Raw genomic sequence first — 13,502 nt, forward strand, 5'->3', positions numbered from 1 at the left:
GGAAGGTCCCTTTTCATTGGACTGAGAACTGAGTTCAAAAGCAGGGACCAAGGGGGAAGGAATTAATGGTAAATTTCTCAGAATGAAAGGGGTAACTAGTGAGTGTCCCCAGGGGTCAGTCTTAGGACACATCCTATTCGATTTATTTCATAATATGATCTGGAGAAAGGGGCTAAAACATGAGTTGGCAAAGTTTGCAGACGATACTAAACTACTTAAGATTAGTGTAAGACCAAAAGCAGATTGTTGAAAAACTTCAAAAGATCTCACAAAAACTAGTGGATTTGCGGCAACAAAATGGCAAATGAAAATTAATGTGGATAAATGGTAAAAGTAACGCACATTGGAACAATAACCCCAACTCTATACATACAATTATGATGGGGGCTAATTTAGCTTACAACGAGTCAGGGAAAGATTTGGCATCAATCTGGATAGTTCTTCTGAAGAATATCCATGCAGTGTGCAGAGGCGGTTTTCAAAAAAGAGAACAGGATTGTTAGGAATCATTAAAAGAGAGATAGAGAATAAGACAGAGAATATTTATTGCCCTGTATAAAATCCATGGTATCCCACATCTCTAAATACTGTGTACAGATGTTGCGCATCCTCACCTCAAAATGATATTCTTAGCACTAGAAAGAGTTCAGAAAAGGGCACTAAAATGATTGGGGTTTGGAAGGGTCCCATATATGAGAAAGAATTAAAGAGGCCAGGGCCTCTTCAGCTTGGAAAGAGGGAGACTAAGGGGGGATATGATAGAGGTATAATAAAATTCAAGAGATGATGTAGGAAAGTGGATAAGGAAAAAGTTATTACTTTTCCCATACACAGAAACTAGAAGGTCAACCAAAATGAAATTAATAGGTAGAGGTTAAAACAAATATAAGGAAGTTCTTCTTCATACAGTGCACAGTGCAACTTGTTGGAACTCCTTACCTGAGGAGGTTGTGAAGGCGTGGGACTATTACAATGTTTAAAAGGGAACTGGATAAATTCATGGTGGCTAAGTCCATAAATGGCTATTAGCCAGGAAGGGTAAAGAATGGTGTCCCTAGCCTCTGTTCATCAGAGGATGGAGATGGATGGCAGGAGAGAGATCACTTGATCATTGCCTGTTAGCTTCACTCCCTCTGGGGCACCTGGCATTGGCCACTGTCGATAGACAGATACTGGGCTAGATGGACCTTTGATCTGACCTGGTACTGCCGTTCTCATGACATATTGTTCAGCAAATCAGGAATCACCTTAGAAGTGGCCTGAAAGGGAAAAAATGCCTTTTTGTCAATAGAGATGGTCTGCTAAGACTCTTTTGTTAGTGGTGGGTGGGAAGTATAAGAACATGTGATGAGATGTGCTAGGAGTCATTAGGAATCCATGTTCAAATTGAGTGATGTACCTGTAAGGAGGCCGGGCTTTTTCTCAACAGCACTAATCAGACAAGTAAAATGATTTGGATGCTGCTGCTTTAACAAGGAATGAAAAAGAAGGAATGGACAGTCAGAAAGAGTAGTGCTTTGAAGGAAGAGAGTGCAATGACAGAAACAGAATTTCCTTGAGCAGACAAACAGGCACAAGTTAGTGAGAAACCGAGATTAGAAAGCAACGTAAGGTGCATGGGAAGAATAGCATAAGGATGAGCTGAAGAGAGAGGAAACGGACAATGACAGAAGACAGAGAGAAAGAGAGCAGCAGAGAAAAGAAATCCACCTGAAAAACTAAGTCTTTTCCCAATTTTCCTCATTGCATTGAGGGAGAAGACGTGTCAAGTGTGCACTGATGACTGCCCTGGTAATTAAACATAAAAATAAGCTATTTTCTCCCATGTAAATATACTGTTGTCATCATCCATGAAGAGTTACTTCTGGAAAAAGTGTAGTTGGGAACCAGGGAGAACTCCTCCTATTTCTGTAATATGGCATATTGCATTCATGGCTGCTGCTGCCACCACTCCCAGGTTAGGATACTCCAGGTCATCTAGTTTTCATCACAACACAGACACCGCAGAATAGGATTCATGGGCATGCCAAACCTGGCACTGTGAGTTTGGTGCAGATACATTACTCACAACTCTCCAAAAGTTTATCCCCCAAATATTCCTTTTTCATTCCAATATTCAGTAATTAAGTTACCTCCACAATTACCTGGCATTGGCTAACCCCATATGCAAAATAACAGTCTAAAGCTTTTCTCCACAGAGTGGAGGGAATCTCTGACCTATCAGCTTTAGTAGGCACTGAGAATCAATTTTCAATTTTAGTTAGCATGGTTGGTGAGATTTCATGGAATCTGAAAAGAAGAACAACAGAGTTGAAGTCCCCTCATATTTAACATGAAGACTAGTGGCCCTCTCCTCCATTCCTTGCATAATCCATATTCCTAGGCTTTGTCTACACCACAGGGAAAATTCGATCTAAGCTCCGCAATTTGAGTTATGTGAATAGCGTAATTCAAATCAACATAGCTTAGATCTACTTACTGCAGGGTCCACACTAAGTGATGTCAACAGGAGAGCATCTCCCGTCAACTCCCCCTGTTCTTCTTGATCCAGTGGAGTACAGGAGTCACCAGGAGTGCAATCTGTGGTTGATTTAGTGGGTCTTCGCTGGACCCGCTAAATCGACCGCCAATGCATCGATCGCTGCAGCGTCAATCCTCTGTTAAGTGTAGACAAGCCCCTTGTAAAGCCAATGAGTCTTGGCTACACAAGGAATTCAGGACTGGGCCTTATGAGGCAAAGATCACTCAAGTAAAATATTAATCTCGCCACTGACCTCATAAGATGTTCTGATGAGTTCAAAGATGTCAATTTCAAGCGGTGGCTCATCTCCACTTGTGAGTAAGGCATGAAGGTGTGGAATAGGTGGGGAAATACTTTGTCGATTAATTACATTGTCTAGGTACCTGTGAGGATAAACAAAGAACAAAGGCAGGGCTCTAGGTTAACACAATCTCAAGAATTAACAAAAAAGCAAGAAAGATCTTAAACATACTACTTCCACTTCCTTTGGACAGTCAATCTCATTGGCTGGAATAATTTATTTCTTCCCAGCTAGCCTGCCTAGCTCCACTAATATCTCTTTCACTCTAGTACAATCAGTTTTCATTTCATTCTTCAGAGCACCTGTTTTTAATGAAGTTTCAGAAAAATAAGGTGCAGGTGGTGGCATGTTTGGAATTGTTCAACATTTCACTTTGCTACAGGAAGCCTTCTTACATTTGCTACATTACAGAAAGATTTGCCTCACCAGGTTTAGGAGACTCCTTCCATTAGAAGCTGTTACTGACAGTGAATCAGTATTCTCCCTAGATTTGGTACTAGCAACCCTTCAGATTTCAAACTCAAGCTAGACAACAGGGATGTATCAAGACAGGATATATATATGTATCAAGACAGGATATATATTTGGGAAATATGATGGAACTCTTCAGACTTTAGCTTTCTATCATGAGACCCCATTTTTTGGATGCAGTAGAAGGAAGTCAACTGAATGCTTTTGGATTCCTGAGGGTAGGACAGAATGGGTCTTTCTTTGTGGTGTGATGCTGTATGATTGAATATGACTATTTATATAATTGATATTGCCACTGTTATACAACTGCAACAAATCTTGTACAAAGTATGTCATGTAAGGTATCGATGGAAAAATTATGATTTGCTAAGTTATGATTATCCTGTTTACATGCAAGTATCATTTTTGTATCTGAAGTTATGAATATTGGCTATGTATTGGCATCATACATATGTGTTATATTCCTGGGTAACACCCACCAGGTAAAACTTACATTAAGGCCAAACAGCCATGTATTGATGGCCCATCAAGGACATGTAGCTCTCTCAATGGGCCACAGAAGAAATTCACTCTGCCCAGGTAGCTCTTTCTGTGGACACCTCAGCAAGAATACAGGCAATGGTTACCCTCTGAGAGTCATCAAGCCATGTAATGACATACGATATGCTCATGTGACCCTGGACTCCATCTTAGACCAGTAACTTTCCACAAACAGAGAGTGTAAATTTCCAGGCACATGGCAAAGGAGATCAAAGACCCCTAAACTATTTCCATTTTGCCTCTTTCCTGCCTTGATTCTCTGGACTGTGGATTTACAACTAAAAGGAGCATTTTGAACTATGGACTGAAGACCTTCCAATCTTTCAGAAGTTATCAGAGAAATTTTACAAACCAGCAGTCTATTCCATCACTGCTACAAACCTGATATAAGGATTTTGCAATTATTTGTATGTATAAGATCAATTAATGTTAAAAACTCTTTTTCTCTTTTATTATTAAACCTTTAGTTTTAGTTAATAAAGGATTGGCATCAGTGTGATTATTGAGTTGAAAGATCTGAGTTATATATTGACCTGGCTAAATGGCTGATTTCTTGGGACTAGAAGAATCCTGTATTTGATTAAATTGGTTTTCATTAACTACTCATCAGATGGTGTCTGGGTGGGGAGATAAGGAATGGAATGCCTAAGGAGGCTGAATTTTTGACTTCCTGTTAACGAGCGTGGTGAGACAGAAGTTTACTTTTATTACTGGATTGGTATTATCTAATGTTAGAATAACCTGCGGTTTCGGGTGAGTCTGCCTTATTTCTCAGTTTGTCCTGAATTTGGCATCCTCAGCTGTGACCCACTGAGACACAGTGACATCTAGTAAAGACAGTTCGAACTGCTAAGCAATGAAGATTATGAGAGCATGAAAAATATTAAGGATTTTACACCAGAGTGGAAGGGCGAGTACCCCTGCCGTTCATTTAACTATAAAGAAGAGTAATGAGGGCTACCTGCCCAGGACAGTCATGGCTTCGCCTTCATCACAGCAGTTTAGCAGCTTCTCCATGTTGGCATCCAGGATGGCCAGAGACACCTGCAAGATAAGCTTGATACCCTCGTAGAAGAAGCAGTCAACAATGACCACAGCACTCTCAAAGGGCATGACGCTGAGGAAGAGAGTGAGGAACCAGGAGAGAGAAATGGTGGAAATCACTCCCAGCTCCTGCATCTTCTCTGACAGCTGTGGAAGGTAGTCTCGCGTGAGCTCCTCAAAAATGCCTTGGTCCACTAATGCACCTGAAAAGACAAGGGGGAAGTGACAATTTGGTATCACAGGACTGAGCACAAGGTAATGTAAATCTATGCTAGTTGGATAAATATTGATTCTAGTCACAAACCAGCCAGTTTTCAACAGAACTGAAATCAAGTAAGGTTTGGTCATATGTATTTCCTGGTTCCCTCTTTAATATAACTGAAGAATTCTGCATACACATGTGAATATCACGTGATCTGCTACTGTAAAGCCTGAGTGAGCAAGTCATTAATTGAGCTGTATACACCACCAGACAAAAGAGCGGTGGGGTGAATGATTATTATTCTAAAAAATAATGTCATAAAGCAGAGAGATTAAAATTGAAGAACTGTGTGGGACAATCGCCTACAGCACATACTTTAGTGCTTTATCCAGTCTAATTTTAGAAGTGCCAAGCAATGGGGTTCCGCAACTTCCCTTGGGAGATTATTCTACAACCGAATTGATCTCACAATGAGAAAGTATTTGATAGGCTATTTTCTTTTTCTAATTTCATCCCATCATTCCTATTTATACCCCCATGTACCAACCTAAATAACTCCTGCCACCATTCCTTTGTGTTTACACCCTTCAAATACTTGGTAGACTGTTATGGCCTTCCCCACCCTCTAATCATACACACATTTAGCTCTCTTAAATCTTTCCCTGTAGTCTAGCCCTCCAGCTCCCTCCCGTTTCTGATTCTCTTTTCTGTCTTCCCTCCAATTAATAGCTGTCTGGTCCTGAATGGTTAAGAACTGAATTATCCCAGGGAGAATAACTGGATATTTAGAATTTGCAGGAAATTCTTTATACATCACTAATGAGGACAAAGCTTTCGTCGGCTCATGTCCCACACTCTTTCAAATGCGCTGTGTTTAATGGTCTGTAAATAAATATGACTGTCTTTCTTTCCTGCTGATTGTATAGTAGAAAGAAATGCCAGCCCCCATGATGAATTTGACAGACTCACCAACTACCCTGGAGTTGTAGTAATCTGGCAGCATTCGCTCACACAAGGCCACCAGGAGCCAGAAAGCCTCTTCCTCATTGCAGTACAGCAACAGTACCGATGTCACGATGTTCATGGCCTACAAGCAGGTAGAGCGACACAAACATGCATGGAAAGGAAAATACCACATTAGCTGAGGATGTTCAGGAAGGTAGTGGGATACTATAAATGTGAGATAAATGTGGTTAAAATACTATGCTCCTATGGATAAGGTAGGGGACTGAGAGTCAAAAGATCTATTTCTGTTTCCAGCTAAGCACTCTAGACCTCAGCTCCTGCAGCGGTGAAATGGGGATAACTCCACGCATCCTTGTAAAGCACCTTGATCCATGGATGCAAAGTATTAGTATTAATTAACCAGGTTACTAAAAACCTGAAAATGGTATTTATACTGAAAATGCAGAGAACAGAGCAGTGTGAAGGGGGCTGTAAATATCCAAAGGATACACAAAACTATTCAGTTTCTACATACTCTGGATATTCTATAGCAGTTTACAAATTAATGAATTTGATGCAGGCTGTGTACAGTCAATACAGCTGTTTTCATAATCTCAGCCAGTTCTCATGGACTACTTAGGAAACTAGAAGGTGCTTTTACTGAGCGAGGGAAAGTTAGCCAGGACACTGGGCCTCTCCCCAGTCTAACAGTCACTGGAGATAGGGCCTCTCCCCATTAGCTCACAGTCACTGGAGATAGGCTGAACAAAGTGATTTATCATCACATCCAAAGGACACTTAAAGTTTTACAATACAGCAGCCTCTGCCTTATTGCTAGAGTACAAGAGCATCATCAAGGAGGATCCCAAATTCCAGTATGAAACGTCTTTAAAATGGGGGTTTGGCTCTCAGTAATGTCCAAAATGTGGGGTGGCTAATTTATACTCCCTTCTTACCTGACAGTACCCGATTGTGGGGTTTCGGAATGCGTAAGCTGTCAGGACCCTCCGAAGGGCAGCGATCCCCAACTCATTCTGAAAGGCAGGGTGCTCTGGCATGGAACGGTGCAGGTCTCGCTCAATTTCCTCTGTGGCAAGGCTGTATTTCCCCATTGACTTTTCCACTAGCTCTGCATAGTACCCAGGAAGCGTCACCATCTCATTCCAGGCCCCTACAATGACAAAAGCATTGCTTCACTCGCTTGTTCCCAAAGTTTCAGTGAAGGGGCAGATAGGGGATGGTACACAGACTCAGATGAATACAAGCAGATCTCAAGGTTCAGAAACAAATCTGCAGTTAAATCAGATAATTCCCCAGCTTCTGAAAGTCACAATCCTGACAAAGATTACTATGTATAACCTGGGAGAAGAGGGAATTTAGAATATCCTGTCATTATACTGTCATTCAATCCTAGCAGGCAACAGATCATAATCTCTTCAAAAGCACCTGCTGGTATATTGCATACAAATTGTGAGAGAAATTGGGTCTCTCAAAAGCTTCATGCAGATGGAGTACACCTGGGAGTACATGATTAACTTAGAAATAAATGTGATCCATTTAGATATGACCATTTAACTCTCCCAACCTCGGAAATTTTCAGAAGGCCTGATATTTGTTAACTGCAGAAGGGCTACCCGTTAACTGGGAACTGTCTTGAGTGTACAGTAGAGCCTTTTACCTGAGAACAAGAGCCACAACTCTCCACGAAGATTCTCTGGGATCCCTTTTAATACCAGTTCACGGGTCTTGACTGTGCGATACATACACATTCCTCGCCCATACTCAAAGAAATGAATATTCCATGACTCTTCCTTCATCTTCTCCTTTGCCTAAAAGGGAAAAACAAAAAGAGCCATTTGGATTGATTACAGCATTTTCATCAAGTTCACCTAAAGAATGGGAGGTTTCATAATACTCAAGCCTGTACTGACAAAGAAAATACAGTGCCACATCTAAACTGTTCCTTCTTTCTTACTCTATGATGTGCTACATTCACTATGTACATAATTTATGAACAATTGATCATCTGTATCAAATTTCTAAGTATTCACTGCCAAAATGTGCAAGCAGGTTGAAACGTGACATTGACACAGCTTTTACTTGAATAAAGAGAGGCACCAGCTGAGGAGGTGATGGATGGCACTGCAGTCATGATACACTGCCCTTCATCTCAAAGATCTGATTTTAAAAAGATCACAAGTGAAATGAGTTTGGTGGCCTCAATCAACATTTAATGTCTCATCTACAACACAAACGTAACCAACTCAGGCCGTTCTCTTACTACATGGTTAAAATTACCATGTCCCCGTACCCAGGCTAAAGCTCTTGGAAATCTCAAGTGAAAGCGAAACTGACTCAATGTGTACTTGTCAATATCGCAAAAGCACAAGAATTTAGCACAACTGGCAGTCTTTGCTCAAGTGGCCCACGACTGGAAAATCAAGATAGTGCCTGGGTTACAGCTAAGATGCATTTCCAGAGCTGTATGGGAGCCTAGCAATGGAACTGCAGCTGGTGACACAGGTCAGTGGGGAGATGCACTGATGGAGCTTTGGAGTATAGAATGAAGAACAAGGAAGCTTTCACTATCCCTGCCTGATCTAGTCAGCACTTCACTTTAACACCAAACTCATTGCAATAGTTATTTTGCATTATATGTAAGCAGCCTGCATACCCCTTTGGGTCCCAAGAGCTCCTCGGAGTCTCTCCTGAAGAGTTTGAGTAGCCCCTGGGAGGCCGTTGGCACCTCCCCTGTACAGAAGCTGACCAACTGGTTGGTGAGAGTAGAGGTTGGGCTGACTGCAGGTGGACTGCAGGAAGAGAGCTCTGGAAACTCCTGAAGAACAAAAATATATAATCTGAAAAAAAGCATAATAAGCTTCTACTGTTTATTTTGCAAGCACATTTTGTGTGGTCAAATACTACACTGAAGACCTCTCTACAAAACATGCTGACTTCTCCCTGTTGCCCAACCAATACACCACAACCCAGCCCTTGCAGGACTGCTGCCTAGAGTAAAAAGGAGCTCAGTCTCCAAGCCCATTCTATATTTCCGCTTTCTATTCAGACTAACGAAGGTGCCAGCTGTCATGTGGACACCTGCCAACAAAGATTAGATGGAGATGGCCAACAGGCTACCGAACAGTAGTAATGCCACTTCTGGCCACTAACCTAAGAGTAAAAACTTCTGTATCTCATCAGCAGTCCCCAGAGCTATGCATTACTTAGCTTTAAGAACTATTCTACGATCTTCACCGATAATCCATGAATGTATTAAGATTTATTGTCTTGAGCATCCTTAGGAGACCTATTGGGCCACATCCTCCGCTGTAACAATGAGGAGTCCGGTGGCACCTTAAAGACTAACAGATCAGTTAGTCTTTTAAGGTGTCACCAACTCCTCATTGTTTGTGTGGATATGGACTAACACGGCTACCCCTCTGATCCTCTGCTGTATCCAGATCTCACTGACTGTAACAAATAGGAGTCACTAGAGGCTGCTCCAAACTCTGCCAGCTGGGGATTACCAGAGCATATTTAGCACTGGCCACTTCCCCTGCCCACCCTGAAATGTCCCCCACACCAGGGGTCATGGAAAGGGACGCTTTACACTTCCTAGGGACTGTCCCATGCTGAGGGTATCCCCGGCATAGGATTTAGGAGGTTTCTGCTCCCTTTACGCTGATTGACTGTGCAGAAGGGCACAGAGGATCAGAGAATCTAGTCTGATATTTTCAGCCTCTCTTTCTCTTCCCATGCCTTTCAAAGCAATAGATGTTGCCTACTTCCTTTCCCCATGCCAACAGCACTCCCCCAGCATAAACACCATTTTCTCTGTGAGGCTCAGGCTCACAGGAACTAGCTTTCTTTATCTTGAGAAATTATAATTCAACTCTAACCAATGAAATGGGTAACTTCCCTAATCTGCAGAGAACGGTGACACAAATGAGAAATTGATGTAAATAGGTCTTATTCCTATTGTTCCTCTTTATAAAGACCTGAAATGTCTGAGCTTAGTCAGCCTCCAGCTTTCAGAGTAGCAGTCTGATAGGAAGATGCCATTTGCTGGAGTAGACAATGCAACAAACATCTCTTTGGAAAGGTGGAAAGCCCCCTCCAGAACTCTGCCCTAGTACCTCACATCCAGTGTTACTGAAGCTCCCCTTCCACTTTCTGCCAGAGCCATCCGATTTCTTTGATGGCGTTCTCTGCAAGAAGTCAGAGATTCTCTGTACCAGGAAATCTCGGTCCTTCAGGTTGGCAAAGAGAAAGGTCATTTTACTTTTGGTGCTGATGGAGAGAGGGCGGGGCAAGACACTGGAGCTGTCTGCTTTCTCAACAACTGCCACCTGGAAAAGAGTCACAGGCAATTTGAATATAGCAGGATTCCATCATTTCCATTTTATCATTAAAAGGGACTCCGAGACGCAGGGCCAAATTTAACTTGCTATAAAACATTTATAACCTGGATTACCTGGATTATCCTTCCGGTATTAATTTTTGCCAACATATCAACTCCATCATCAAGACATTTAACAAGACACATGCAAGCTGGTCTCAGCCAGCAGCCTCTGCTGTAGCTGATGTGGTTTTTACAGGGATGATAGTGGTGGCTGGTGTGGAAAGAAGGGGGAGAAAATTGATGGAGTACCCCCACAAAGAGGAGTTTACTTTGCTTTTTAAACACCTGCTTCCTCATGCCTGCCATGTGCTCTGGTTTATACAGAAAGATTGGAGGGCTTTCCTCAGTTTCCTCAGCTGAAGGACAGACTTTTCACTGCCCCCCATCAAGATGCTGAGTCCCCTTTTAAATTGAAAGAATAAAAACATAAGCAATGTGAATAAGATTTTACCTTTTTTCCTATTCACAAAATTGAGTGTATAAACAAAATAAGAAAATACAAGAGCTTGTTTAAAAAAATGCTACTTTTCTAGAACAGGAGAGAAAATGCCAAGGCTGAAAAGTGTGCTCACCTGCACTGCGAGCAAACAGCTGTGCCTGATTCTCTAACAGTAGCCCTATCTCCACTACTACAGAACAGAGCAAGACACCCTGAAAGCTTTTTTCTTCATAAGAGCTACACAAAAAATATTTTGTTGTTGTTCCCCCTTCCTTCCGGTACAGGTAGTTAACAAGTGCTATTGAAGGAGCTGCGCAGTTTTAATTAATGATGGCACACAAGCAAAATGCATTTCAGCTTAATTAAAAATAGAAGAAAAAAATCTCTTTGCCAAATGGGAATGGACAAGGTAGCACAGGGGAAAATGCTACATTCAAGATGCTAAGAGGTCTTTCTTTTACAAGCAAGAGACAAAAAACAAAATCTAAAATGTAAAAAAAACAAAAACCAAAGCACAAGAAAGCCAACAGTCACAATGTCATAGGGTTGGAAGGGACCTCAGGAGGTCATCTAGTCCAACCCTCTGCTCCAAGCAGGACCAATCCCCACACAGAATTTTACCCCTGTTCCCTAAATGGCCTTCTCAAGGATTGAACTCACAACCCTGGGTTTAGGAGGCCGATGTTCAAACCACTGAGCTATCCCTCCACAGACATTGTTAAACACTGAAAGTTTGACTTGTCTCTCTGTGTTTTCTACCTTTGCTTCCTTCCCTGTTACTTGGGTTTTGGAGACATATTTCTCTTTCAATAGGAATAGATTTCAGTCTTTTGCTAGAATCATTGCCCATTATGAAAGAATCCCCCAGTACCTAAATAAACTGCCATTTCTTTTGAAACTGTTTGGGAATCATTAGGTAGATAGATAAGATGACAGAACACATCATATTGCCTCTCTCTAAATTCTTGGAATGCCCACATCTTGAATACTGTGTGCAGATGTGGTCACCTCATCTCAAAAAAGATAAACTGGAATTAGAAAAGGTACAGAAAAGGGCAACAAAAAATATTAGGGTTATGGAACAGCTTCTACATGTGGAGATATTAATAAGAATGGGACTTTTCAGCTTGGAAAAGAGATAACAAGGGGGGATATGATTGAGGTCTATAAAATCATGACTGGTATGGAGAAAGTAAATAAGGAAGTGTTATTTACTCCTTATATCACAAGAATCAGGGGTCACCAAATTAAATTTATAGGCAGCAGGTTTAAAACAGACAAAATGAAGTGTTTTCTTCACAAGTCTCTCACAGTTGACCTGGGGATCTCTTTGCCAGAGGATGTTGTGAAGGTCAAGATTATAATAGGGTTCAAAAAAGAACTAGTTAAATTCATGGAGGATAGGTCCATCAATGGCTATGAACCAAGATGAGCAGGGATGCAAAACCATGCTCTGAGGTGTCCTTAGCCTCTGTTTGCCAGACGCTGGGAATGAGCGACAGGGGATGGATCACTTGATGATACCTATTCCGTTCATTCCCTTTGAAGCACCTGTCATTGGCCACTGTTGGAAGACAGGATACTGGGCTAGATGGACCTTTGGTCTGACCCAGTATGGCTGTTCTTAAGTTCTTAGCCTATGGATTAACCTACTGTGGTCAAGAGTCAGGATTCACAACCTGTAAGCACCAGAAACACCCAAAAGCTAAAGACCAAAAGCTTGCAGTCCTGATGGATAAGTGGCTTTTCATTCTAACAGGTTCCCACCTCCCTGAGTGGAATGATGAGGTGACAGGCCTCCTCTGCCTTGCTGGCAAAACAGATGTAATTGTTGGAAACAAACATCTGGCCAGGGATGTGCATCTTGTTAAATGGAGTCCACAAGGTGCAGTCTGTATGTCCATCCAGGCGTTCATCCTTGGGCAGCCGGAAGGTGGCACGGTACCAATCACTTTTGGCTCGAGCATCCAGATCTCTGAGGGGGAAAAAGAGAGAAGGGTAATCCCCACACTGGGAGGCATGAATGGCCTTACCCTTCATCCTCAAAATCCTAAGAAGGAAACACCACAACCAAAGGTTCATTCCAGTCACAGCGTGCAGGAATGCCTCTCATCTTCTCACTGTTTACTTTTCAGACTGAGATATACCACAACAGCCACACATTTTCTGGAGCACAAGTACTTAAAAGATAAAACAAGGCTTCTCTCGGGTGCATCTCATAAACATAAAATATATCTTACTCTCGTAGATAAATACTTTGAGGGAAATCATCACAAGGTTGAAACAGATGGATTTAAATGACTGTGCAACCTTCCACCCCAAAACAGTGGTACTATTAAAATTTGTACAACACTTTGAAGATGTAAAATGCTAGAAGCGTACTATGATTTTTTAAAAGACCCTCACCTTTTAATAAAAGGAGATCAAAGCAGAGGATTGGGGGGCAATATAGGGATCCTGAAAGCATGCTTCTAAATAGTTGCACTTGGGGAAGGCATGCATTACTGTACCAAAGCAGAAGGCATTGTAGATTAAGTCATCTCCAATAGAAGCAAATTCTGCTTACATGATTATTTTCAGATAGGGATCATTGAAAGTTCAGTCTATGCCTTCATGCACACGGGGAAAACTGAACTT

General features: G+C 41.8%; 1 protein-coding gene across 3 annotated transcripts in view; it reads right to left on the reverse strand.

The window, feature by feature from the left end:
• TBC1D9B (TBC1 domain family member 9B) overlaps positions 1-13,502 on the reverse strand; it is a 45,689-nt gene that overhangs the window by 16,761 nt on the left and 15,426 nt on the right. For all 3 annotated transcript variants that reach the window (XM_032772251.2, XM_032772254.2, XM_032772253.2), the window contains 8 exons: positions 12,633-12,840; positions 10,161-10,373; positions 8,699-8,860; positions 7,703-7,853; positions 6,981-7,195; positions 6,049-6,166; positions 4,795-5,080; positions 2,775-2,904 (listed from right to left, as the gene is read on the reverse strand). In XM_032772251.2, coding sequence (XP_032628142.1) covers positions 2,775-2,904; positions 4,795-5,080; positions 6,049-6,166; positions 6,981-7,195; positions 7,703-7,853; positions 8,699-8,860; positions 10,161-10,373; positions 12,633-12,840 — 1,483 coding nt within the window. The remainder of the gene's footprint in view (positions 1-2,774; positions 2,905-4,794; positions 5,081-6,048; positions 6,167-6,980; positions 7,196-7,702; positions 7,854-8,698; positions 8,861-10,160; positions 10,374-12,632; positions 12,841-13,502) is intronic.

This window comes from Chelonoidis abingdonii, chromosome 7 (assembly GCF_003597395.2).
Source record: "Chelonoidis abingdonii isolate Lonesome George chromosome 7, CheloAbing_2.0, whole genome shotgun sequence".
Lineage (NCBI taxonomy): Eukaryota > Metazoa > Chordata > Testudines > Testudinidae > Chelonoidis > Chelonoidis abingdonii.